Source organism: Eptatretus burgeri, chromosome 8, assembly GCF_056783735.1.
Source record: "Eptatretus burgeri isolate ZD-2024b chromosome 8, Ebu_testis_v1, whole genome shotgun sequence".
In the NCBI taxonomy this organism is placed as follows: Eukaryota; Metazoa; Chordata; class Myxini; order Myxiniformes; family Myxinidae; genus Eptatretus; species Eptatretus burgeri.
In genome coordinates, this window is record NC_140968.1 from 28233359 (window position 1) to 28257041 (window position 23683).

Sequence of the window (23683 nt, forward strand, 5' to 3'; positions counted from 1 at the left end):
GGGCCACACGTTGACTGCGACAGGAGAGGAAGTCTGCGAGCCATGAGTGGAGATGGCCTTGGATACCATGGGAAGATAGTTTGGTGAGCAGGCCAGGGTGCCAGACCGTGTCAAAAGCATGTGATATGTCCAGGGATATGGCTCAGATTTCCTGTCTGGCATTGAGGACCTCCATCCATTGTTGGGAGAGCAGAAGCCGCATATTCAGGGTAGAGTGACCTGGTCTGAAACCAAATTGATGATCGGAAATCAAGCCATTGGAGGGAAGGATAAAATGTCTGAAGCGATGATGGATTCCATAACCTTGCTGAAGATTGGGAGAAGGCTGATTGGTCTGTAGTTGCAGGGATCTGATTTTGCACCTTTTTATGCAGGGCAGTAATGTTAGCTGATTTCCAAGCAGATGGCAGATGACCTTGAGCAAATGAGAGGGTGAATAGAGCAGAGAGAGGGTGAGCAAGAGCAGAAGAGCAGGCTTTGAGGACACATGGGCTGATGCCGTCTGGACCGGTTGCAGAATCTGAGTCGAGGTTTGACAGCAAGCTCTCCACCTTGTCAGGAGAAAAGGACACAGAGCCAGGGACAGTTGGGTGCGACTGGGTAAGGTAGGTCGAGAAAGTGATGGGTTTAGGACACAAGATTTAGCTGCAAACACCGAGTTTAGGCATTCAGCTTTTCATGTGCGGTTTCAGCAGTGCGGCCATTTGAGGTAAGGGAGGGGATGGAGTGGGAACATACACCAGAAACAGATTTGATTGGATGCCACCAGGATTTTGAGGAGGGAGAGAGGTTTGAAAGATTAGACTTGAGATTAGAAAGATGTTGTTTTCTGGCTCTCCTGAGGGTAGATACACACTTGTTCCGAACTTTATGGAAGGAACTGAGATGACCCTCAGTTGGGTTTGCTTTCCATGAGGCAAAGGCAAGTTGTTTCAGGACAACTGCCTCGCCACAAGCTTCAGTGAACCATGAGGTGGAGGAAGGGTAGGACAACTGAAAATGAGAGGGGATAAATCTGCGTATAAGGGAGAGCAAGTTTCTTTGAAAGAATTCTGAGGATGAGTTGATGTTGGCGAAGGTAGTGATGGGAGACCAGTCTAGAAGTTTTATGGCTGCTTGGAGACCCTGCCAGTCGGCTTGAGTGAAATTCCAGACTCGACGGCGCTGAGGTGGTTCTCTAATAACAGCCAGAGAGATGTCCACTTTGACAAGCACGTGGTCAGAAGAACCGCCTCCCCCGGACGCCCTGTTGGATTCGGATCTGGATTCGGATCTTCAACAAAATTAAGCATTGCTGTCCTTGACCGGTCACCGACATACAGACAAAAAAAACTTTCAGAACGATTGCTTGAAACCTGTGGCCAAAAATCGTGTGATAAACATGGACAGACAGACAGATAGACAGAAAAATGACACAGACCAACATACTTGGCAAAACAGACAAAGACAGAGGTGAAAACACGTTCGGTGGTGGAGGTAATAACAATGAACAATTATTTATTACACACACACACACACACACACACACACACACACACACACACACACACACACACACACACACACACACACACACACACACACACACACACACTAACTTAAAAGCGAGTATTTACAGTCAAAAAGCAAAAGGCACAAAAGAGAAGATTTTAACCCTAACACGTATTCTTGTAAAATCTTATTTACACAAAAGACATAAGGCCATCATTCAATCCGGGGAGAAGAAGAAGACGAGAAGAACTGAGATGAAAAGAAAAGGACGGAGTCGACTGGACTCCTTTCCTCACTTCAAACAGCCCAACAGGGCGTCCATCTCGTCAAGTTTGACGGGCACCGGGTCTGCTCTTGCTTATTCCTCAAATTAGCGGAGTAGATGTAGTTTACTTTTGGTTGGGAACGCCTTGTTCTTCTTTTAAAAAAAAAGTATATCAGTGGATGCTAGAAGAAGAAGAAGAAGAAGAAGAAGAAGAAGAAGAAGAGGAAGAAGAAGAAGAAGAAGAAGAAGAAGAAGAAGAAGAAGAAGAAGAAGAAGAAGAAGAAGAAGAAGAAGAACAAGAAGAAGAAGAAAAAGAAGAAGAAGAAGAAGAAGAAGAAGAAGAAGAAGAAGAAGAAGAAGAAGAAGAAGAAGAAGAAGAAGAGGAAGAAGAAGAAGAAGAAGAAGAAGAATATATGGAGACATAAACTTCCCTCCTTTTTGTAATACTGTACTTTTGACATCAACAATGAGAGAATGTGGAAGAAGAAAAAACGAGTGTGTGGAAGATAATGAAAAAAAAGCAAGAATGAGAGCTGGACAGAACACTTTGTTGGAAATGATTGTTTGCAATTTCAAAAACTTGTTCAGTGTTAACAAGCAACCTTCAGGTAGATGGAACCTAATGTCAGCAGGGTTTGAGTCGCAGTGTTTTCTGCAATGGTGGAAATGCTGGAAAGCACAATTTGAAACGCGTGATGCACATTGACAATGCGCGCGATAAAGAGAAGAGCTGTGAACGACACGTTCAGTCCGACACAATGGTGTGGAGGTAGCACACTTACCTTTGAGCTGTGTAATCTGGGATCGATTCTTGACCCAATTATAAACTCTCAGATTGGTGCTTCATAGGTGGAAGGTTGCATCACAACGTGCACCATCCCCTGGATGGATGTTAGACCGAGCATCCCGTCTACCGGCATTTGCTGCTGGACGTTAAAGATGCCCCTGGTGTATTTTGTGTGGACTAGGTGAGCGATTGTTGGCACCTCGAACAAATTACAAATTCTTGCCAAAACCTTGTGTTCCTATTGTACTGAGGGAAGGAAGTGCAAAAAGGTCAACCCCAAAAGGGGGTTGCTGTACCCCTTAATAGCTGGGCACGCGGATTAGTAATAGTAGTAGTAGATATTTAGCAACCACCAGGTAATGCTGAGATGGGACACCTGGATTAACGTCAATCTGAGGGACGGGGGCTGGACAGCTGGACATCTTGCTTTGTGACATATTGGGGGGGGAGGGCTTTGCGACATCTTACCTGGCCTACGAAGCACCTATGGGACAGTTTATTGTTGGGGCAGGATTCTGACCAGCAAACTAGACAGCTTAGAAGTCAGTGCTCTACATGTGTATCCTCTTGTGTGACTCTTTGGATTGATCAATAATTATTGTTTCCAATGCAACAACAATTAATCAAATGATCAATCACTTTGGTTTTGGCACGAATCGTTTGCTATTGAAACCATCGAGCCAAATGTATCCGTTTTATACTTACTCATCCCTCATAGGCATAGGTGGATCTCATTGCATGCGCAAGAAAACATCAGCATAAGTTTTCATTTTTACTGAATAAATAACCTCACCTGCAAAGCAGTGATGTACACGGGCTTGTTAAGGATGATCCATGCAACAGTTTCAGAACAAGGTGGGGTCGTTAGAGACCCCTCATATGTGATGTAACCACGAGTGTTTGGGTACAGGTCTTCCAGCAACAAGCCTTTCAGCAAGTACGCATCATCTGCAGCAGATCGACATGCATTATGCATTTAAACATACACCAATAACTCATATCTCTTGAACGGTTTCCGAAGAAACCGATCAAACCACCTTATTCTGGAATGCACCGCATCTGCATCTCAAGCCAGGAACTCTGAAACACTAATGATGCTAACAAGGTCCCTGGTTCTCCAATCACACATTTCCAGGTTCAAGAACAGATTGATGAGAGAGGAATTGCCCTGAAGCAGCCATAGTAAACAATTCAACGGCTCTTCCATTGTTTATCACCATTGTGGTACAAGTCGTTGGGTTATCCTCGAGGGCCGAGATTGCTGACAAGTCAGGTTTGCTTCCCAAGTCATTTGTTTGAAATCCAATGGGCAATGCTCTTTACTGGCACTCCCTACCTTTAAGAAAATCTCATTATCAATGCTCTTATTACTGAGATTCTGATAGCATCAGAGTGATGTTTGAAAGTAGTCATATTTCCAAAGTTCAATTAAAAGAGCAAAACATTGAAATTTGTCTTTTATTGGATACAAAGCAGAAGCTCCTGGAAGATTGAGAAGACAGAATGTCCAAGGGAAGGTACCAACAGTCGAGCAATGTGGACGTGACAAGGGGACGAAAGAACAGGAGGAAGAAAGAAAAGGGAAGGAGGGATAACAACCTCAAAATAAATGTAGAGGGTTAATGAGGATAGAAACGATCATGGGTAAGGATGCAACATCATCTGATGTGATGATGTACTTACTACCAACATGGATCCCTGGAAGGAAATGTGGGATCGAACAGACCGATGAAGGAGATTGAAGCACAACGAAGAACTACTCTCGTTTGTGAAGGCTGGTGTCGATCCGCATCGGTGGACAGGAGAACGATCGAATCAGCAGAAGGTTGATCGAGGTATGCTAACCGAGGTGGGAATCGAGGATAACCTGAAGTTTCGGAGGTTAACCCATCATCGGATCATAAAAGGGTTCCACAAGTGAGAGACAAGAGAAACAAAGGAGTGGTGGTGAGCAATGAGAAGTTTTGGGGTTTTACAAGTTGAGGGTTGTTGAAAGAATATCTGTGACCTGGAGGGCACTGGGACAGTGCAGACAAAGCGAGACCTGAGGATAGACGGTAGACAAAAAAAAAAAAAGAGAGGCCACCGACCTGTCTGCGAAGAAAGAACATCAGACCCTATGCTAATATTTCTTTGTGAGATTTGCCAAAACGGTGAAAGCCTTTAATTCCAACTTCACATTCAACAAGAAACGACTTGGCAAGAAGGAGGAGTCCCAATTGTTGGCCGGCTTACCGTGAGAAAATCCAACAGAAAGGCTCTTCCATTATAATGCAGAACGCTGCCCAAACTACTTGTCTGGACTCGAGGGGATAAACCCTCTTACACGATGACAGCAGAATCACTCAAAAGGTAAGCAAATTGTAGGTTGAAGCCTCAACAATAAATCTCCACTAAAACTCTCATTCTGACGCAATGCCACCGGCGGGACGTAGCCTCGTGAGTTGAGAATCTGACTGGTACTGGCACGTCATGGCATGCCATTTTCGAAAGGGAGTGTGGGATATTTAATGTCCTATAGCCAGTTTACCATCCCCTCCAAAAAATGGAATCCTCATTGATGCAATTTCCTGCCTATGAAGGCCCCAGGATAACAGTTTATAGTTGGATAGGCTAACGAACTTGGACTAGACAGCTGAAAGCCAGGTGTGCTACCTTTGAGATAACCTGTCAACCCTTCATTTCCATCATGTTACAGGAAGATTACCTGAAGTGATTTCCAGTGGCATGAAAGGTCATCAAACAGGAACTCATCTGCATACAGTCAGGCTATTTCCAACAATTTTAAAGGTATTTCTCATCCCAGGGATATTTTTATCACCACATTCGTGATTTATTTGTTTTAAAATGAGTTGTACAGACTGTTCCTTATGTCTTGTTACCCCTGCTGGTAAATAACGTTCCGTGTTACAGGCAGACGACTACGAAAGTAGTTCTTTGTGAGGTCTTTTTAGTGTCTCCCCCTTTAAATGTTAAGAAGGATTTCATATCAGACACGGCGACAGAAAACACTGGTCTGCGTCATTTCAGAGGTCGAGGTTTTCTCAACGGTTCCTCTGTTTTTTGCATGCTGAATTTAGAAATGTATATAATTTCGCTAAATCGGGTCAAGTTTTTATGCTATCTCAATTTTAAGGAAAAAATTAATCAAAATTTTTGTTTTTTAAATTAGCATTTTTTTATATTCAAAATCAGACTTACATTGACAGAAAATGTACAAACTATATATATAATGACACACAAGTACCGTTAATGTGAAATTCAACATTAAAAAGACGAAGTAAAACAGCGACCGCTGGAGCGACTGAAGTTGGGTGTTGCCAGAAACAACGATTTATGTATATTTTTCTGAAATTGAAATGAAAGTAATTGAGAAGGCACTTTCTTCCACATTAAGTGTACTTGTGTGTCATTACACCTCCACTCTCCCTTCCTCCGGGGGGGGAGGGGGAGATGGAGGGGGCAGAGAGAAAGAGAGAGAATGATATTGAGGGAGGGGGAGGGGTGAGAGAGAGAGAGAGAGAGAGAGAGAGAGAGAGAGAGAGAGAGAGAGAGAGAGAGAGAGAGAGAGAGAGAGAGAGAGAGAGAGAGAGAGAGAGAGAGAGAGAGAGAGAGAGAGAGAGAGAGAGAGAGATACACAGAGAGAGAGAGAGAGAGAGAGAGAGAGAGAGAGAGAGAGAGAGAGAGAGAGAGAGAGAGAGAGAGAGAGAGAGAGAGAGAGAGAGAGAGAGAGAGAGAGAGAGAGAGAGAGAGAGAGAGAGAGAGAGAGAGAGAGAGAGAGAGAGAGAGAGAGAGAGAGAGAGAGAGAGAGAGTATGATTGAGGGAGGGGAGGGGTGAGATAGATAGAGAGAGAGGGTGGGGTGATCATGAGAGGAGTGGGGAGAGGAAAGGGAGGGGGAAGTGAGAGGGGAGCGAGGGGAGTGGGAGGCAAGAGAGAGGGAAGGGGGGGAGAGGGGATGGAGAAAGAGAGAGGAGGGGATACAGAGGATGAAGAGGGGGTGAAAGAACTTTCCTTCTGTATCCATCTTGTCCACCCCATTGCTTGTCTTTCTCCCTCTTGTTTTTCAACTCCACTGTTGGTGTCCCCCCCCCTACTGTTCATTTTGTCCTGTTACGTCCTGATCTGTTCGGTGTTCTAGCTCTTCCACGTGCCTTGACTCTATTAAACAAAAACTGTCATTGGTTGGAAACCGTTGTGCAGGCTTGATGGGCCGATTGGTCTCTTTCTGTGTTGAAGTCCCTTTGGTGGAAGTGGGAGAAGGGAGCAGAAAGGGTGGGGGAGGAGTCTGGCAATGCGGGGGCGTCCATGTGTCTCCTCCACAACTCCAAAGCCATGAGACCTCGTGGCCCGAAACCTTGCATGCATACAAAGGCAATTCCAAGGGAGTGCATGAATGAAAACTGGGTGCTTGAGTAAATTTAAACACCTCTTTTGAAGACAATTAACTCATCTCATCATGAAAAAAAAACAGGCTTATCCTTGGTCAGCCCACATTCACCTCGTAGAGGTCTTAATCCGCCATTTTTTTTTTGCCCAAATCAAAAATGCCTTGCCTTGGAATGGGCCAAACAGGCATCTGGTGTACATTTAAAGACTGAACAACGCATCTTCGATCATTAAATGAAGGTACCGTTTTGAGGAAACAAAGGTACATTCAGATTACAACTCATGCAGAGGAAACGAGGTAATGCATGTTTTGTTCACCCAATGAAGGTACGTTTTCATAATGCAGAGGAAAGAAAATAGTGGTCTTCAATTAAAAAAAAAAACCTTTTGGTTTTCTCAGACTTTTCAAGACTTATAAACAAACTGACAGACAGATAATTCACATATCATGTGACGTGAATAAACATTAAAGACACCAAAAATCGGCTTTGTTTATAAATGACTGCGTACATAATTAATTAGTCAGGAGGCCGCCAGAGAAATTCCCAAGAGATATTTATTCTACAAACGTACACTTTAAAGAAGTTATGTACAGGTATACTTTTACTATGTTCGTACGTGTCCTTAAAACCCAAAGAAGTCCAACATTTCTGAGTTGTACAATTTAAGTACTTAAATGTCCTTAAATTTCAGGAAAATGTTCAAAAGTCAATAAAAGTCAATAAAAATCAGATTTTCCTGTTATTTGGTGAAGGGTGTTTCATTTTCCTCACACTAGTATTCTAAACAAGGACAAATGTGTCCAAGAGCCACATCCTAAATATTTTGTTTCAGGCCAGTAGCCAGTGCAGTTGAACCATTTTTAGCCTTGTACCAAACAGACAAGCCAATGGGTCCCTTTCTTGTTCATGATATTGAGAGACTTGTCAGAAATTTGTTAGAGAGGTGTGTTAAGCCAGTTGCATTACAAAATGCTTCTACTGCATATGACTTGTTAAAGCTGGATCTTGAAAAGGAAAGGGTAGAATACAAAAAGTTTGAAGTTTGTTTCAAGGCTGAAAGTGAACTGAAGTCCCTCCTGAGAACCAAGGGCATCAGTGAACGCCAGGTGTTTCAGTTCAAAGAAGAATGTAGGCTATTTGTGATGAAATGTGTCAACAAAATCTTTGAAAGGTCTCCTCTTAAGTATAGTTTAGCCAGAAATATGGCTTCTCTGGATCCCAGGTTGATGGTGACTGATCAAGAACACTCAAAGTCCAAATTCAAATGGCTGTTGGAAAATTTGGTGACTCTGAACAGACTTTATGGTGATAATGTAGATATGTTGGTTGCGAGTTACAAAGAATTACTGCAGGATGTAGCAGGGTGTGAACCGAAGTCGAGGTTCAAGGACTTCAAGGTTGAAGATGACAGGGTAGATGTGTTACTCTCTGAATGTGTGGGTAAAAACAAGAAGTTTGAGAAGTTGTGGGGGGTAGTTCGTAAAGTGTTGCTAGTTTCCCATGGTCAGGCGTCTGTTGAGAGGGGTTTTTCCCTCAACAGACAGATAGAGAAGGACAACCTGGGTGAAGGCATGCTTGTGGCACTGAGGCAGATCATTGATTATTTTGGACTGGTAGGTGGAATGCTCAAAGTTGAAATCACAAAGCAACTGCTATTCTCAGCCTCCAGTTCTTGACATAAATACCATCAATATCTTGAAGAAGAGAAAAGAAAGAAGGGGCAAGAAGCCATCCAAAGAAAACGAAAAATGGTTGAAGATGAAGTGGATGGTTTGAAAAAGAGAAAGAAGGTGTTGGAAACCAACATAGAAGGTCTGACCACATTGTCAGAAAAATATGCAGACGAGGCTGAGGCAAAAGGTGGCAAAACTAGCCAGTCTTCTGGTAAAATCAAATTCTCTCAGGCACTCTGCCAAGCAAAAACGGGGGAAACTCAAAGTTCGAGAAAGAGAAATTGAGGAGAAGGCTAAATCCTTGCCTATGTCCTAATTGGATATTACAATGACATGTAGCTTACAAAATGGACTGTTCTGTAATGTAGAAGCAGTCAGGAGCTGCTGCAACTTTGCAGGTGGCAGCACCGACAATAACATTTTAACATAACAACACATTAGCATTGAGAGTGCTGCCATCTGGAAACTTGTGACTGCTCCTGGCTGATTCTACAGTTACTGTGAAGTGAATTTGCCAATTGGCTGTGTGGCGCGTTGTGCCTTGTCGACTGAATAAGCTCCTGCTGTGTTCTGTATGTTCATTATTAAAATAGATTTTTTGTAAACTTACTCTCTTTGTTAAATTCTAGGTGACTCACCTCAATTTACCCCTGGAATTTCTAGGATGTGGTCCTTAAAAAGGGGTTGATTTAGCCCTTAAAAGTCCTTAAAAAAGACATCTCAAAATAAGTGGGAACCCTGTTTAAAGTTACATGAAATGTACACGTCCATTCCGTACACTCAACGTGATCTCTGAGTTTATGTACATTTAAAAAAACTAAAATAACGTGTTGAAAACTGAACAAGGTACGTTTTCAAGACAACAAAAGTAGACATGATTAATATTTGAAGACTTTAATTTAAAAACACTGTTCTTTTGTCGGCATTTTGTATGTACGGTATGCTGCAACTTCAGACCAATCAGCCTTCTCCCAATCATCAGCAAGGTTATGGAATCCATCATCGCTTCAGACATTAAATCCTTCCTCTTCTCCAATGGCTTGATTTCCGATCATCAATTTGGTTTCAGACCAGGTCACTCTACCCTGGATATGCTGCTTCTGCTCTCCCAACAATGGATGGAGGTCCTCAATGCCAGACAGGAAATCCGAGCCATATCCCTGGAAATATCACGTGCTTTTGACACGGTCTGGCACCCTGCCCTGCTCAACAAACTATCTTCCCATGGTATCCAAGGGCATCTCCACTCATGGCTTGCAGACTTCCTCTCCTGTCGCAGTCAACATGGCCATAAATTTATGGCCCTAAATTTAGTATGGCCCTAAATGGAGTTCTTTCATCCCCTCTTCCTGTCCAGGCTGGAGTTCCTCAAGGTAGCGTTCTGGACCCTGTTCTTTTTCTGGTTTTCATCAATGATCTCTCCAACTATCTGGAAAATCCTCTATATCTCTTTGCTGATGACTACACCCTCTGCCGTACCATCGGTCATCCCTCAGACCGGCAAGCAGCAGCTTCTTCGCTCACTGCAGATTTGGGTAAAATCACAAATTGGTCCAACACGTGGAACATGTCTTTCAATCCGGACAAATCTCACACTCTCACGATGTCTCTTCGAAAGGATCGTTTCCAAACCCCCCCCCCCCATCCTCTTTCTCAACAATACTCTGGAAGAAGTCCTTTCTTTAAAGCTTCTGGGTCTCACTATCTGCCATGACCTTTCCTGGGAGAGCCACATTTCAAATCTCGCCTCCAAAGCCAGTCGCCGACTGGGAATCCTCCATCGTGCAAAGTCCTTCCTCGGCCCACCTGAGCTCCTGACCACTTACAAAGTTTTCGTCCGCAGCCTGATGAAGTACTGCTCTCCCCTCTGGGCTGGTGCTCCTGCCGCCCACCTTTCTTGGTTTCACACTGTGGAAACCAAGGGATTTCGGATCATTGGCATCTCCCGCAATGAGGCCAAGTCTTTGGGCCTCTCACTCTCTCTCACCGCAGGTTGGTTGGTGGTCTTTCTGTCTTCTTCCATCTCCTCTCCAGCCTCTCCCCCTTGCTCTCTCTGCGATTTGTCCCCACCACATTTCCGCAGGGCGCTCAAGGTCCGCCAACAACCCCCTTCTGGTGAAACTACCAAAATCACGAATCACTGCTCACCTTCACTTTTTCATTCCTCTTTTTTATCACCTTTGGAATAAACTCTCTCATTCTATTCAATTCCATTCTTCCCTCCAGGCCTTCAAAACAGCCGTTCACCACCACCTCTTATTATCCCCCATCCAAATCCTCACTCTTTTCTACCCCCGATAATCCACCCAAGCCCATCTCCTTCAAATTCCCTGCTTTCCTTCCTGAAAGTCCCTGTAATGTCCATCTTGTATTCCCCATGTTTCCCGTCCCATCCCTCTCCCTTCCACAGATCTCCTAATGTCTCTGTTCCCCACTCTTTTGTCCTTCCCACTCCCGCCCCCCTTGCTGTGCGTTGTGTGTTAGCTCTCACACGAGCCTCGACAAGGTATACAAAACAAATAATGAAGATGTCCAGGGGTGTGTTCAGTTACCAAGTAGCTAGCTAGCGCTTGCCAAGCCAACCGTTCCTTATTATCAGTTTGAAATGGAATACTGGCTTGAGTGCTTCAGCCATTTGTCAAGCACTCTACAAGAAACTTTGGAATGGAACACACCCCAGATTCATTCCATGGTGACGAGGATAAACGTCCATACCATTTTATTGTCATATCAATGAATTTGTCTCTCAGCGGGAAGATTTTGACATGACACGTGGCAAGTTAGAGGCAAAGAGGAAAATTAGAGGTTGGTAGAAATTGAAGGAGTGTTTATTTTAATTGTTTATTTTTCACCAAACGTGGTTTAAAATGCTTTATTCATTGTCGTGATGCAAATATGGTATCAGATGTGAAAATAACTGTTAATTAAGATGTTACAATGATTGGAAAGTTCAGTGAAGAAGTCAAGCGACCTCTCAAATGTGCAAATCGTTAATTATTCAAAATTTGAAAATAGTACAAACACAATCTATACATTGATTTAAAGGAAATTTTTACTGCTCATCTGATGACATAACTCTCTAGGGTGAAAGAAGAGTTTGTAGAAAAAAAGGGTACCACCAAAATCTAATTTCTCTAAATATACACCCTGCAAAAATTCCTTTGTGAGAGGAGGGAGAGTTAGGGGTGGGGTGGTAGTGTGGAGTTGGGTGAAGTGGTTGGAGGGAGGGGAAGGGTGGTGTGTGAGTCTTGAGGAAGGGGGATTGGGGTGGGAGGTGGTAGGGGATGGGGTGAGATGAGGGAGGGAGGGGAAGGGGTGGAAGGAGGGACCCGGCGTTGCCCAGAAATGCTGGGTACCTTTGCTAATCTATTATATATTACAAATCGTGGTGTCTGTCTGTGTGTCCGTCTCCCGTTTACGGTTTCTGCTTCCCGTGCTGCATTTGAAAAGCTCAAAATTCACTTTTGAAATGATAGTAGAACAGGCATGAAAAATTTTGATGCTAATTTTATTTTGCAATCAAGATATTTTGCCCTCTTTTAAGACAAATTCAACCTCTGCCCCCCCCCCCCGATGTTGCAGCACCATTTTGTGGTAGGTGGTATAAGTAGCTCAGAGCTTTGGCTCCATGTGAAACCAAGAGTGCAACACAATTATCCTTTTAAAAGTCCATGAAGTCATTTAAATTGATACATTAACTTAAACCTTTCCCAATCAAAGGGGACAGGTACTTTTTCTTGTTCTCCTGTCACTGGAGAAAGGTTCTTTTCCTTGTTACAATAAATGATTAATGTCATAAATAATTATTAAATTGTAATCGGGTAAAATAATATACGGGGACGATCTTGTACTTAATGACGTTCCTATATCCCTAAAGCAGATACAATAAAACTGATTTGGTAAGCTAGGATAATTAGGGGCTGGGAAATGGTGAGGGGACGTGAAGCACCACACAGTGTACACTTCTGTGTTGAAGTCCAGCATCTGTTTGTCTTTGTCTCCTTGCTTGTTCAACCCTATTAGATTGGAAGCACCCCTTCTTCCATGGATGTTACATGTGAATCAAACTACGAGAACTTTTAAGTAGTTTGCTTGAACTCACACTCATTGGTGACTCAGGAGGGTTGCGCAATCAGATGGTAAATAGCATATTAAGGAGGCCTGAGGTTTAAAGGAGGAGGTGACCTTCATTTGGTTTCTTTCTCCACTGAGCACGAACTTTGCTCAGCCTGTGTTCTGTATTCTGTGCTGAATGTATGTTCTATGTTCTTCTTATTTCACTGGCATCCATGCCTGTGGGGTGCAGTGGACGAGTTAATCTGCATCTGGAAGCCCATTGGAATGTACCAAAGTGGTCTTACCACCTGGGAGTAGTTCCTGGGAGTGCGTCGAGGTAACGGAGATGGTGTGTTGCTGGATTCCTGAGAGTTCAAATTCCTGAAGACTTTGCCGACTCTTCATCAGGACACCATGATAACTCTGAGACAGGAAATATACACTCCCTTTCCACCCAAAAGGCCTTTTACATCAGCACAGTAGACATTTCAATCACTCATGGTAGACCGTGACAGAAACTCACAATCAGGATTCATTGTCTTGTTTTCCCGTTTGTATTTCATGGTTTGTGTTTGTGTATGACTATCATGTGTAAAAATGTAGAAATGTTCTGCAATTCAACATATATTTAAGCGATTCTCACAATTGTAAAAGGTATTTCAATGAATCCATGTGAAAGGAACGATGCTATGTCGAAGTGGCGACCCATCGAGGATTGTAACCCGAACAACACCAATGCTCTATATAGAGCTTGGTATATAATAATAACAACAATAATAATAATAATGATAATAATAAAACTGAATGATGCTGTGTCATGGGGATTCAAGACTTATTGAGTTCATGTTTTACTTGGATCCTGATTCTCGTGTTTTTGAGTGATCAGAATTTTTATTCTTGACTCCATGCACATGCTGAGCATACCAGATCAACCATACATCTACAGTTATTAATTGTTTAAGTTTGTATATCTAGGGTAATAATAATAATAATAATAATAATAATGATAATAAACCTGGAATATAAATGTATTTGTTTGTACAAACAAGATATTTGATAGTCTTACTATAATTCACGGACTGGTGTGTGTGTTTGTTTGTTTGTCGCGCTTCGACTGCTACAGTTCTGGCCCGATTACATCCAGACTTGCGACATCGGATCAGCATGACCCCAATTAATGTATAGGGGTGTTTTTATCTTGGCCAGTGGTTTTGGGGGGAGGAGGGTGAGCATACATGGCAAGTTGAAGACGCCAAAAACGGGGTTTTATTTATTTTTACCCTTTGCATGCTGCAGTTGCAGATTTGTGGCAAAATAAAAATAATTGAAACAAATTTTTTTCTTTTAATTTTGGTTAGCTGTATAACTTGACACACAAGTTGTGTTTTTTTTGCAAATACCACTTGAAATTCACAGCCCTATTAATTTTTTTTTTAATTCAGCAACAGGGAACCGTGCGGCCGTAAACAATGCAGCACGCAAAGGGTTAACCATAAGTGATAAAAACACTATTCAAGAGGTTGACTAATCAGAAATGATAAGGATGTTCCAAGTAAGACAACATACATAACATTTCTCACAAAAACCCCAAATATTTCTGTTATGTCGCTCAACATACGTTAAACAATGTGATTAATTTCAAGGCACAAATCCATTTATTCAGCAGCATGTAACGTCCACATATTTGAAACCAGAAAGGATCGAAACCTCGATGGAAAACGGTGCTCAGCTGATGATCCGGGCAGTTGGGAAATCAGTAAATTGCTTGTAAGTTAAGGTTATAACTTCATATAAAATAGCTTTTGTATGTACTGACCAGTACATAATTTGTATGTGTGTGTGTGTACTGTTACATCTGGCTTCCTTCTTGGGACTATGGTGCTGTAATTGGTCTTTATTTTAAATATCTTCATCTCCATTATGATGGCGCCTCCCTCATGTTCCATGTGCCCCTCCCCCTTGCATCATCATCTTCCTCACAATCTCTCAAAATCCAGCAATTCAACAACAACAACAACAACAACATATTTGGAAAGAACATAACACCGAAGGAAGAACACAACAATTTCTCAAAGTTTTATTTACTTTTTTCGTTTACAGTTGTCGCTTGTGACACGTGACGTCACATTTACTGGAAATAGCGTCCCCACAATAAAGAGCAGTGTTGCCTGGTTTTGAGAGACCACATGATTATAAACGGTGATGAATGCCATATGATGATCTTGGCAATAAAACTTTGAGAAATGTTCGTTCATTCACAAGCATCAAACCGCATCATTGTATCCCATTTCATTCATGTTTTTATTTATTACGGTTTGAATTTGGAACGGTAATTTGTGGACATGCTGTGTACGAATTTTTTTTTAATCCGAATCTAATCGAATCCCACCATTCAAAATACTCGAAAGTACTGATAAATATCACGGTAAGAAGTCAAAGAGCGAATTGTAAAACAAATAAGTCTACCCACATTTATTCAGGGTAATGACAAATGGTAGACGAGAGGAGGTGACAATGCCCACAGATGAGAATTTAAGGAATTTGTGGGTTGGGTAAAGCTCATGACGTCACGCAGCCAAGAGAGTTAGACTAGAGTGGTACCTTGAATACCGGATGGAGATCGCTCCGGATCTGTCGCTGTGTATGAATCCATGAGAGTGGCATGGAAGGGAAACATTGCGTTTTTGAAATTGTTCGTACTTTCCATCCAATATGGGTTTTAACGATACTGAAACGGGTCCACGGGGTTATAGAAAGAAAAAAAACGAGTTAAACCCGCAAAATACGGGTCACTTGCCCTGCAAGGGTGAGGGTAAGGGATACAAATTCTTCTCCGATATGTAAATGTGTATCGTGTAGCGCCCCCTCCAGGTTTGGGATGGTATTACAAGTCTCCACCATTTACAGGACAGTACAGTATTCCTGTCTCCACATTTTCCCGGGCAGTGAGGTGTTTTTATTGTTATTGTTTTTTGTATACCTTGTCGAGGCTCGTATAAGAGCTAACACACAACGCACAGCAAGGGGGGCATGAGACAAGAGGGGCGGGAGTGGGAAGGACAAAACAGTTGGGAACAGAGACATTAGGAGATCTGTGGAAGGGAGAGGAATGGGGTGGGGAACATGGGGAATACAAGATGGATATTACAGGGACTTTCAGGAAGGAAAGCAGGGAATTTGAAAGAGGTGGGCTTGGGTGGATTGTTGGGGGTAGAAAAGAGCGAGGATTTGGATGGGGGATGATAAGAGGTGGTGGTAAACAGCTGTTTTGAAGTCCTGGAGGGAAGAATGGGATTGAATAGAGTGAGGGAGTTTATTCCAAAGGCAGGAAAAAAGAGGAATGAAAGAGTGAAGGTGAGCAGTGGTTTGTGATTTTAGTAGTTTTACCAGAAGGGGGTTGTTGGCGGACCTTGAGCGCCCTGCGGAAATATGGTGGGGACAAATTGCAGACAGAGCAGGGGGAGCCGAGACTGGAGAGAAGATGGTAGAAGAGAGAAAGACCACCGACCAACCTGCGGTGAGAGAGTGAGAGGCCCAAAGACTCAGCCTCGTTGCGGGAGATGCCGATGATCCGAAATGCCGTGGTTTCCACAGCGTGAAGCCGAGAAAGGTGGGTGGCAGGAGCACCAGCCCAGAGGGAAGAGCAGTACTCCATCAGGCTACAGATGAAAGCTTTGTAAGTGGTCAGGAGCTCAGGTAGGCCGAGGAAGTACTTTGCACGATGGAGGATTCCCAGTTGGCGACTGGCTTTGGAGGCGAGGTTTGAAATGTGTCTTTCCCAGGAAAAATCATGGCAGATGGTGAGACCCAGAAGCTTGAAAGAAAGGACTTCTTCCAGAGGATTGTTGAGAAAGTAGATGGGGGGGGGGGGTTCCAAACAGTCCTTTCAGGATTTATGCAGAACGTAGGCTGATGGACTCCAAACTGTTTTTTCCAAAAGAGTCAGGATTGAAAGACATGTTCTACACGTTGGACCAGTTAGTGATTTTATCCAGATCTGCAGTGAGCGAAGAAGCTGCTGCTTACCGGTCTGAGGGATGACCGATGGCACGGCAGAGGGTGGAGTCATCAGCAAAGAGATAAAGAGGATTTTCCAGAGAGTCGGAGAGATCATTGATGAAAACCAGAAAAAGAACAGGGCCCAGAACGCTACCTTGAGGAACTCCGGCCTGGACAGGAAGAGGGGATGAAAGAACTCCATTTAGGGCCATACGTTGACTGCGACAGGAGAGGAAGTCTGCGAGCCATGAGTGGAGATGCCCTTGGATACCATGGGAAGATAGTTTGGTGAGCAGGGCAGGGTGCCAGACCGTGTCAAAAGCACGTGATATTTCCAGGGATATGGCTCAGATTTAATGACCAGCATTGAGGACCTCCATCCATTGTTGGGAGAGCAGAAGCAGCATATCCAGGGGAGAGTGACCTGGTCTGAAATCAAATTGATGATCGGAAATCAAGCCATTGGAGAAGAGGAAGGATTTAATGTCTGAAGTGATGATGGATTCCATAACCTGACTGATGATTGGGAGAAGGCTGATTGGTCTGTAGTTGCAGGGATCTGTTTTTGCTTCGTGCACGCAACCTGGGGGTTTTTTTTGGCATATACAGAGCTGTCAGTTACCTATACAATGCCCAAATAAAGATATGCATCAGAAGAACGTGTTGGAACAAGATCGCCCATAGGGTGGGTACTCTGCTTATATATCATAATATATTTTTTTAAACTGAATCTGCCCATGCCCATTTGACTGGCACACATTTCACAGGTCAAGACTGATTACATTAGCCATGGTATTGCACCCTCAGGTTATGCTAACGACCGAGGCCATGGAGGAGGTGCAAACCACCAGGTAGTCCTAGTGATAGTTCCAAATGAGCCGGTCCATCAGACACGACGGCAGTCGTGAAAAGCCCCCCCATCCTGGAGCCCCTGACGATACAGCGACATGCCGGCATGCATTTCGAAAACAATTTTCAACTTGCCAGAAATAGCTGACACATTCACAATCCAATGTCTTCCGTGTCAGCTCACGATCACATGCCGTCTGCTGTGTTCACATGTTTGCCGTTCCCACAAGCTTGCAGAATCTATCCATATCAAATGGATTCTGGGGGCAGTCCTGTGCCATTCCTACAGCAATGTATCATGATGACACTCACGAGTGCAATTGTAAAGGAAATAGATACTTTGTGGAAGTTGTACACTAAAAAGGATTAATGTGTGCCATTATCTTGATTAAGTTATATCCAAAGTTCCTTGATTCTGTGAGCAATCAGTTAAGTGTTAACTCTTTCCCAAGGTGCTCTTTATGTGCATTGCCTGAGCTCAGGATATCTCCCTCCCGACCCACACTCCATCGTCTCTCTTTTTCCGTCTAACTCTTCGACCCTCACTTTTTTCAAATAACTTCTTTTTGTTTGCCAAGTCGAGGCTCATGGAGGAACTGGAACATAGAATGGGTCAGGATGTAACAGAACAAAAGGAACAGGAGACAGAGAGGGGGAGGAAACACCAAAAGCAGGGTTGCGGGACAAAACAGAGGAAGATTTGGACACATAAGGGATGTGGAGAAGAATGAGGGCTAGGGGAGGATACAGAGAGGGTGAATAAGATGGATACAGCCGCAAACTCTCAGAAAGGAAAACTGTCAGGGTCCAACTAACATGTTGTTGCTTAACTCCCTGCTTTCTCTTCATTTTCTCAATTTTCTATTTTTCCATTTAATCCTGAAAATAACCGAATGTGCTCAAAACCCCACCTCCCCCTCCTCAAGTACATGTTCTTGCATCTTATTTACAAGTCTAAATGTTTGATGTTATTTTTCTAAAGAAATAAATCTGTCTACTGTTCCTAAAACAGGTGAGCAACAGGTGCTGCGCCAATAGCACACAATTTTTGTATTCTTTCCCAGACCGTCCTATCTACGATCATCTAATCATGAGATGTTGAGGAATGTAGCTGCTCAGTTGGGGTGCAGCTCCGGACATGGTGAGCAATGTTCACGTTGGGGGTAAATAGTGGACACCAACATGATCATTCAAATGTACTTGTGTGTTTAACACGAGAGATTGCTACCAAGATGCCGCATTGTGCTCTCAACCTTGTGGAGTTGTGCACTGAGCACGAAGTGGATGTTTTGGCATCGTTACATCAACTGCATTTGACAGGATAAACTTAACTGGTACAGGTAGCAATTAACTTAATGTTATTTTAAGACTGGTAGGATAGCAATAATAAAATTTTGAAGAATCAATACTACCAAAGAGCCTGTCCTTATGGATGGGAGGAAGAGTTAGCAAAAATGATGATGGAATGAGTCATTGAAATGATTTTACCCATAAAATGGCATTAAGGTTGGTTATCGATAATGGTTTAATACATGAGCGGCGTTCGAAACGTTCGATGAACATGAAACTCAAAATACTCGAAGTTCAAGATTTGCCAAATCTTTTTCATTTTTTCAATATACAGTACAAGTTCCCATCATGTGCTGCCTTTTTGGCTGCTGGTTGCATCATTGGCTAGGGGCACAGCTATGCCACTGATGCAGTGCCCCTATTACCAATATACTGGTGCTCATTTCGCTGCCCTCGGAAGGATGACAGGCTGAGTCAACCCCCTGGTGGTAATTCAGTGGCCAACGGGGCTCAAACTCAGGACCCTAGGATCCCAAACCACCAACCCAACCACTAAACCAACACCAGGCTACACAGTACAAGTGTATATGATTATTAAGAAAACACATACCCCACAGAATGACCCACAGGACAATGCACGAGTTCCGCTAGACTTCAAATGCCGCAGGTGTGCTGCTCAGAGCGCTTCCGAGCCGGTATTCATCAAGGAGCCGAACTTGGATCCGGGCCTTTCCACTGCTATGAGCAGTTGAATCAACGTGACGTGAGTTGGTTGTTTGGAGAATGCTGCATCTGCAGTTATGATCCTGGTGATCTTGCATGTGTGTTATAACTCTGGTCATTCCCTGTTATGAGGTGAGTTCCCTGCTTTGTCCCAAAGCCTAGTTGCTTCTGAAATACGAAAACCATTGGGATTTGAGACTCGGTACATTTTCCCTTATTTTTGAACGAGTTGCTTATAAATCTCGGAGTTAGTAGTTCACAAGGCATATAGGCCCATCCTATCCCCAATCCTATAAACCACGTTTTTCACCTATCGATTGGCTTGGCTTGAGGTTCACCTGAAGCTATGGGGACCGAATCCACACCAGTGATAGCAATGAAACAAGGCTTCCACCTACTCAACCACCAATCCATACTCCTGTCTATATCAGTCTAAAATAATTAATTTATGCTTTGAATCTGTGGATGGATGGACAAAAGAACATCATCAACTTGTACATAGTGAAATTGAGCAAGATATTCATGAGCCGCCGGAGGTGCTAAATAAATAAAACTTGGATTGCATTCTGAAACAGGACGATTACAACAAAAGCAGACATTTACAAAAATAATTAATCATTAAAATAATATCCTTATACAGGGAACTAAAATACATAACACAAGTTATCACGTGCACAGTTAAATACTCCGAATGTTTAATTTATCTCTCGTTACCGCTTATATATAGTGCAGAGTAAAACACTATCTTTATGATTGAAAAACTCTTGTAAGTGTATTATCAGAAGCAGTAAAATGAATGAGTGAAAGAATACCAATCAAAGTCCCAAATATTGTGCTACACGTGTCTGTGTCTGTCTGTCTGTCTGTCTGTCTCTCTCTCTCTCTCCATCTCCATCTCCATCTCTCTCTCTTCCTCTCTCTCCATCTCTCCCACTACAGCTTTGTGTCACAATTTCAACTGATAATTCTCAAGTTGAAATGATTATGGTCCACCTGAAATCTTCTTCTTATTCATGGAGAACTGTCTGCAAAAGTGCTGGTTCAATCAAATGATCAGGCTAATAAGCCAGACCTCTGATTGAGACCAAGGCAGTGCAAACCGAGTGATGATGTTTGATGGGAACACACTGGAAGCTCCACCCGGCTGTGTGTGTGCTTCAAACATAAGCTCGAGTGAGCTTGAAGCATGCCCTTGGGTGCCATGATTATCACGATGTCGACTACATCAAAGAGTGGTTTAGCTTGTAGAAGGTGAGAGAAGGTGAGGAGTATGGCCTTGGCTCGGTGATAGCCCAGTAATAGGCTTTGGATGCCCGCACTCTTGACGGAGGATCGGAGCGCTCTCGTCAAGTCGTGACTATTTCCGTGCATAATAAACAATATTGGACAGCTGGTCTTCACTCTCAACTTCCACTGAGCAGTCATGGGAAACAAATCCACAACACAGAGATTAAAGAGGAGCACACGCTCCTACCCACTCCACCACCGAACTGCTCAATAGAATGTGAGAATGATTACAACGGATAATGATATTAAACAACACGAAGTTAGATCATTGGGATGTCGATGAGGTTTTTTGAAAGAGTTGTAAAAGTATTTCAAGTCAGTATTTGGATTAACTAAGTCAATGACGTATAACAGACAGGTGTGTAGGGTAACATTTGCATATCTTTCCCATGTTTTACCTTTGCCCTTTTCAATGCCCCATTTGCCCTTTCATTTTTATCATGTATGTCCAAATATCTGCCTGTCCTTATCTGCCATCTCTTCTCCCTTTATGTTACAAATATCTACTTAACCTTCCATGAGTGTAGACTTTGGATGCAGAAAATCACAGAAATAAATAAAAACCACTTGCACACAAAAATAAATAAATAAATATATACTTACAGAGGCCTTCATCAGAGCAAAAAAAAAAAGGTGGAAAAATAGCTTTATATTTGATCTCATGAGGGGCTAATGCTCAAAACTTCAGGTGCACCTCGTTTCAAACGGTGAAAACCATCCTCTTATCAAGTTCGAGTGAATAAAATCCATTGCTTATCTTGTCCTCTGATGCCGACCAATACGAGCCTTCATAGTGACCAGGACTGTGTCGTTACAGAACCGCTCGGTAGTTGTTGCATAAGATGTTTTTGGGTTCTTTTGTTGGGGGTAGATATGAAGGTGTTAGTATTTGAGTGTAGATAGACGAGGCCAAATTTCTGAAAAAGGCTCATTTTTGAGTATAAGCCAGTAACAAGACTTTTAAACCGATTTTGAGGGTGCTCATTATGAAAAAAAATAGGACACAAAGCTGAAATATTGTTTTTGAGCCTCAAAATTGAAAAACAAAATGGCTGCTAAAACCACGTAAATACATCCATCCATTGGGACCATACTCCGTGCAGAGCGTTGGTGCTGCCTAAGCAGTCTCCTTGGCTGTTGGACACAATCCTGGACGGGTCGCCACTCCAACACAGGATACCAGCATGCTGGCACTCATTTTGCTGACCTCGGAAGGATGGCAGGTGTAAATACATCACTGACCAACAAAACGTGTTCATCTGTAACTCTGAAAGTATTGCTGCGAGCTTTAAATTTTAAAGACGCAAATTTTCAGAAAGTGCATATAGAAAGTGCAGAAAGTGCACCAAAGCTGAAAACTATTCAAATGATATACGTGTATATTATGAGTTATTTTCTTTGCAAAAGAGTTTAAAGTGTCATGAGTAGGCTGATAATATTAAATTTTGAACAAGTGTTTTTTCATGACAAAATAGTTTGGCATTAAGTGAATGTTTTTACATGTGTTTATCATCGACGCACACATCCATGCAGGTTAACACACAAAGTGTGCACATTCACTTGCACAAACACCGACACTACCATCTCTCTTAACCCCACATTCTCCAGTCCTCTCTAAATCTACAACGAACCATTGTTGGAAAGTTGGTCCTGTCCACTATAAATGATGTGTGTGTGTGTGTGTGTGTGTGTGTGTGTGTGTGTGTGTGTGTGTGTGTGTGTGTGTGTGTGTGTGTGTGTGTGTGTGTGTGTGTGTGTGTGTGTGTATATACTGAAACGCAAAAGAAACTTACCACCTTTTAAACCTTCAAATATCAACAATAACACTGCGTGTAGTAAATGTGTGAACTTATTTGTGGACAATAGTGTCGTCACTGTAAGACAAAACGGTCACGGATGGTCACTTGAACCTTCAATGGTCACTTCATAGCAAAGCTGTTGAACAGCCGTTTTGACTGTCAGTGAATAGACAAGGGGTACGGGATGATTTTAATGAGCTGCACGTGATGTCTTGATATTGGCTTTAAAAAGGCCAGTGCAAAATGGGCCTTTCAATCAACATGCCACGATTGTCAAGGGATCAACGGCAGTGTGCCTTGGGCATGCTGCAAGGCGGATTGAGCTACTGTGAGGTGGCATGTCGCCTTGGCTGTTCACACCAAACGATATCAGCCCTGTTGGACAGAAACACCCTCCACAACTCTGCAGATGACAGACCTCGACCAGGGAGGCCAAGAGTCACCACTGCAAGGCAGGACAGGCAGATGGTCCTAAGTCAGATGACTTCAGACATTGAGGACTGAGTGGGACAGAATATAGCAGCAATCCATCCAAAGACTGGTAGGCAGTATGTGCCGATGATGCACTGCCTGTATCCAAAACAATGGTGGCCACACACGCTATTGAAAAGGGACTGACATTGCACCCTGTGCTGTTCTGTACTGCAGAACAAACTTATGAGATGGTGTATCTTGGTCAAAAACTTGACACGTCATCAATAAAATGCCAATGTTTCAATTAGCAATTGTTGGTTTGTTTTATTGTGAACTGTTACAATTTTATTACATTTCAAACAAGTGGTAAGTTTATTTTGCGTTTCAGTATATATATATATATATATATATATATATATATATATATATATATATATATATATATATATATATATATATATATATATATATATATATATATATATATATATATATATGGAGTGTGACGAGCAGTCCGCCGATCCCCATTTGACACAGTGTCGGACTGTGTCCAACGGGGATCGGCGGATGCTCATAACACACCACGTGTTTCGATTTTCTCGCTGATCACATCACGTGCCTTCTGGTTGAATGGTTTGCATTAGCAAGAACAATCGTCTG

General features: G+C 42.8%; 1 protein-coding gene across 2 annotated transcripts in view; it reads right to left on the reverse strand.

The window, feature by feature from the left end:
- The window catches only part of LOC147021401 (carbonic anhydrase-related protein 10-like), a 198684-nt gene that overhangs the window by 19369 nt on the left and 155632 nt on the right, over nucleotides 1-23683 (reverse strand). For both annotated transcript variants that reach the window (XM_085891320.1, XM_085891319.1), the window contains one exon: nucleotides 3337-3491. In XM_085891320.1, coding sequence (XP_085747446.1) covers nucleotides 3337-3491 — 155 coding nt within the window. The remainder of the gene's footprint in view (nucleotides 1-3336; nucleotides 3492-23683) is intronic.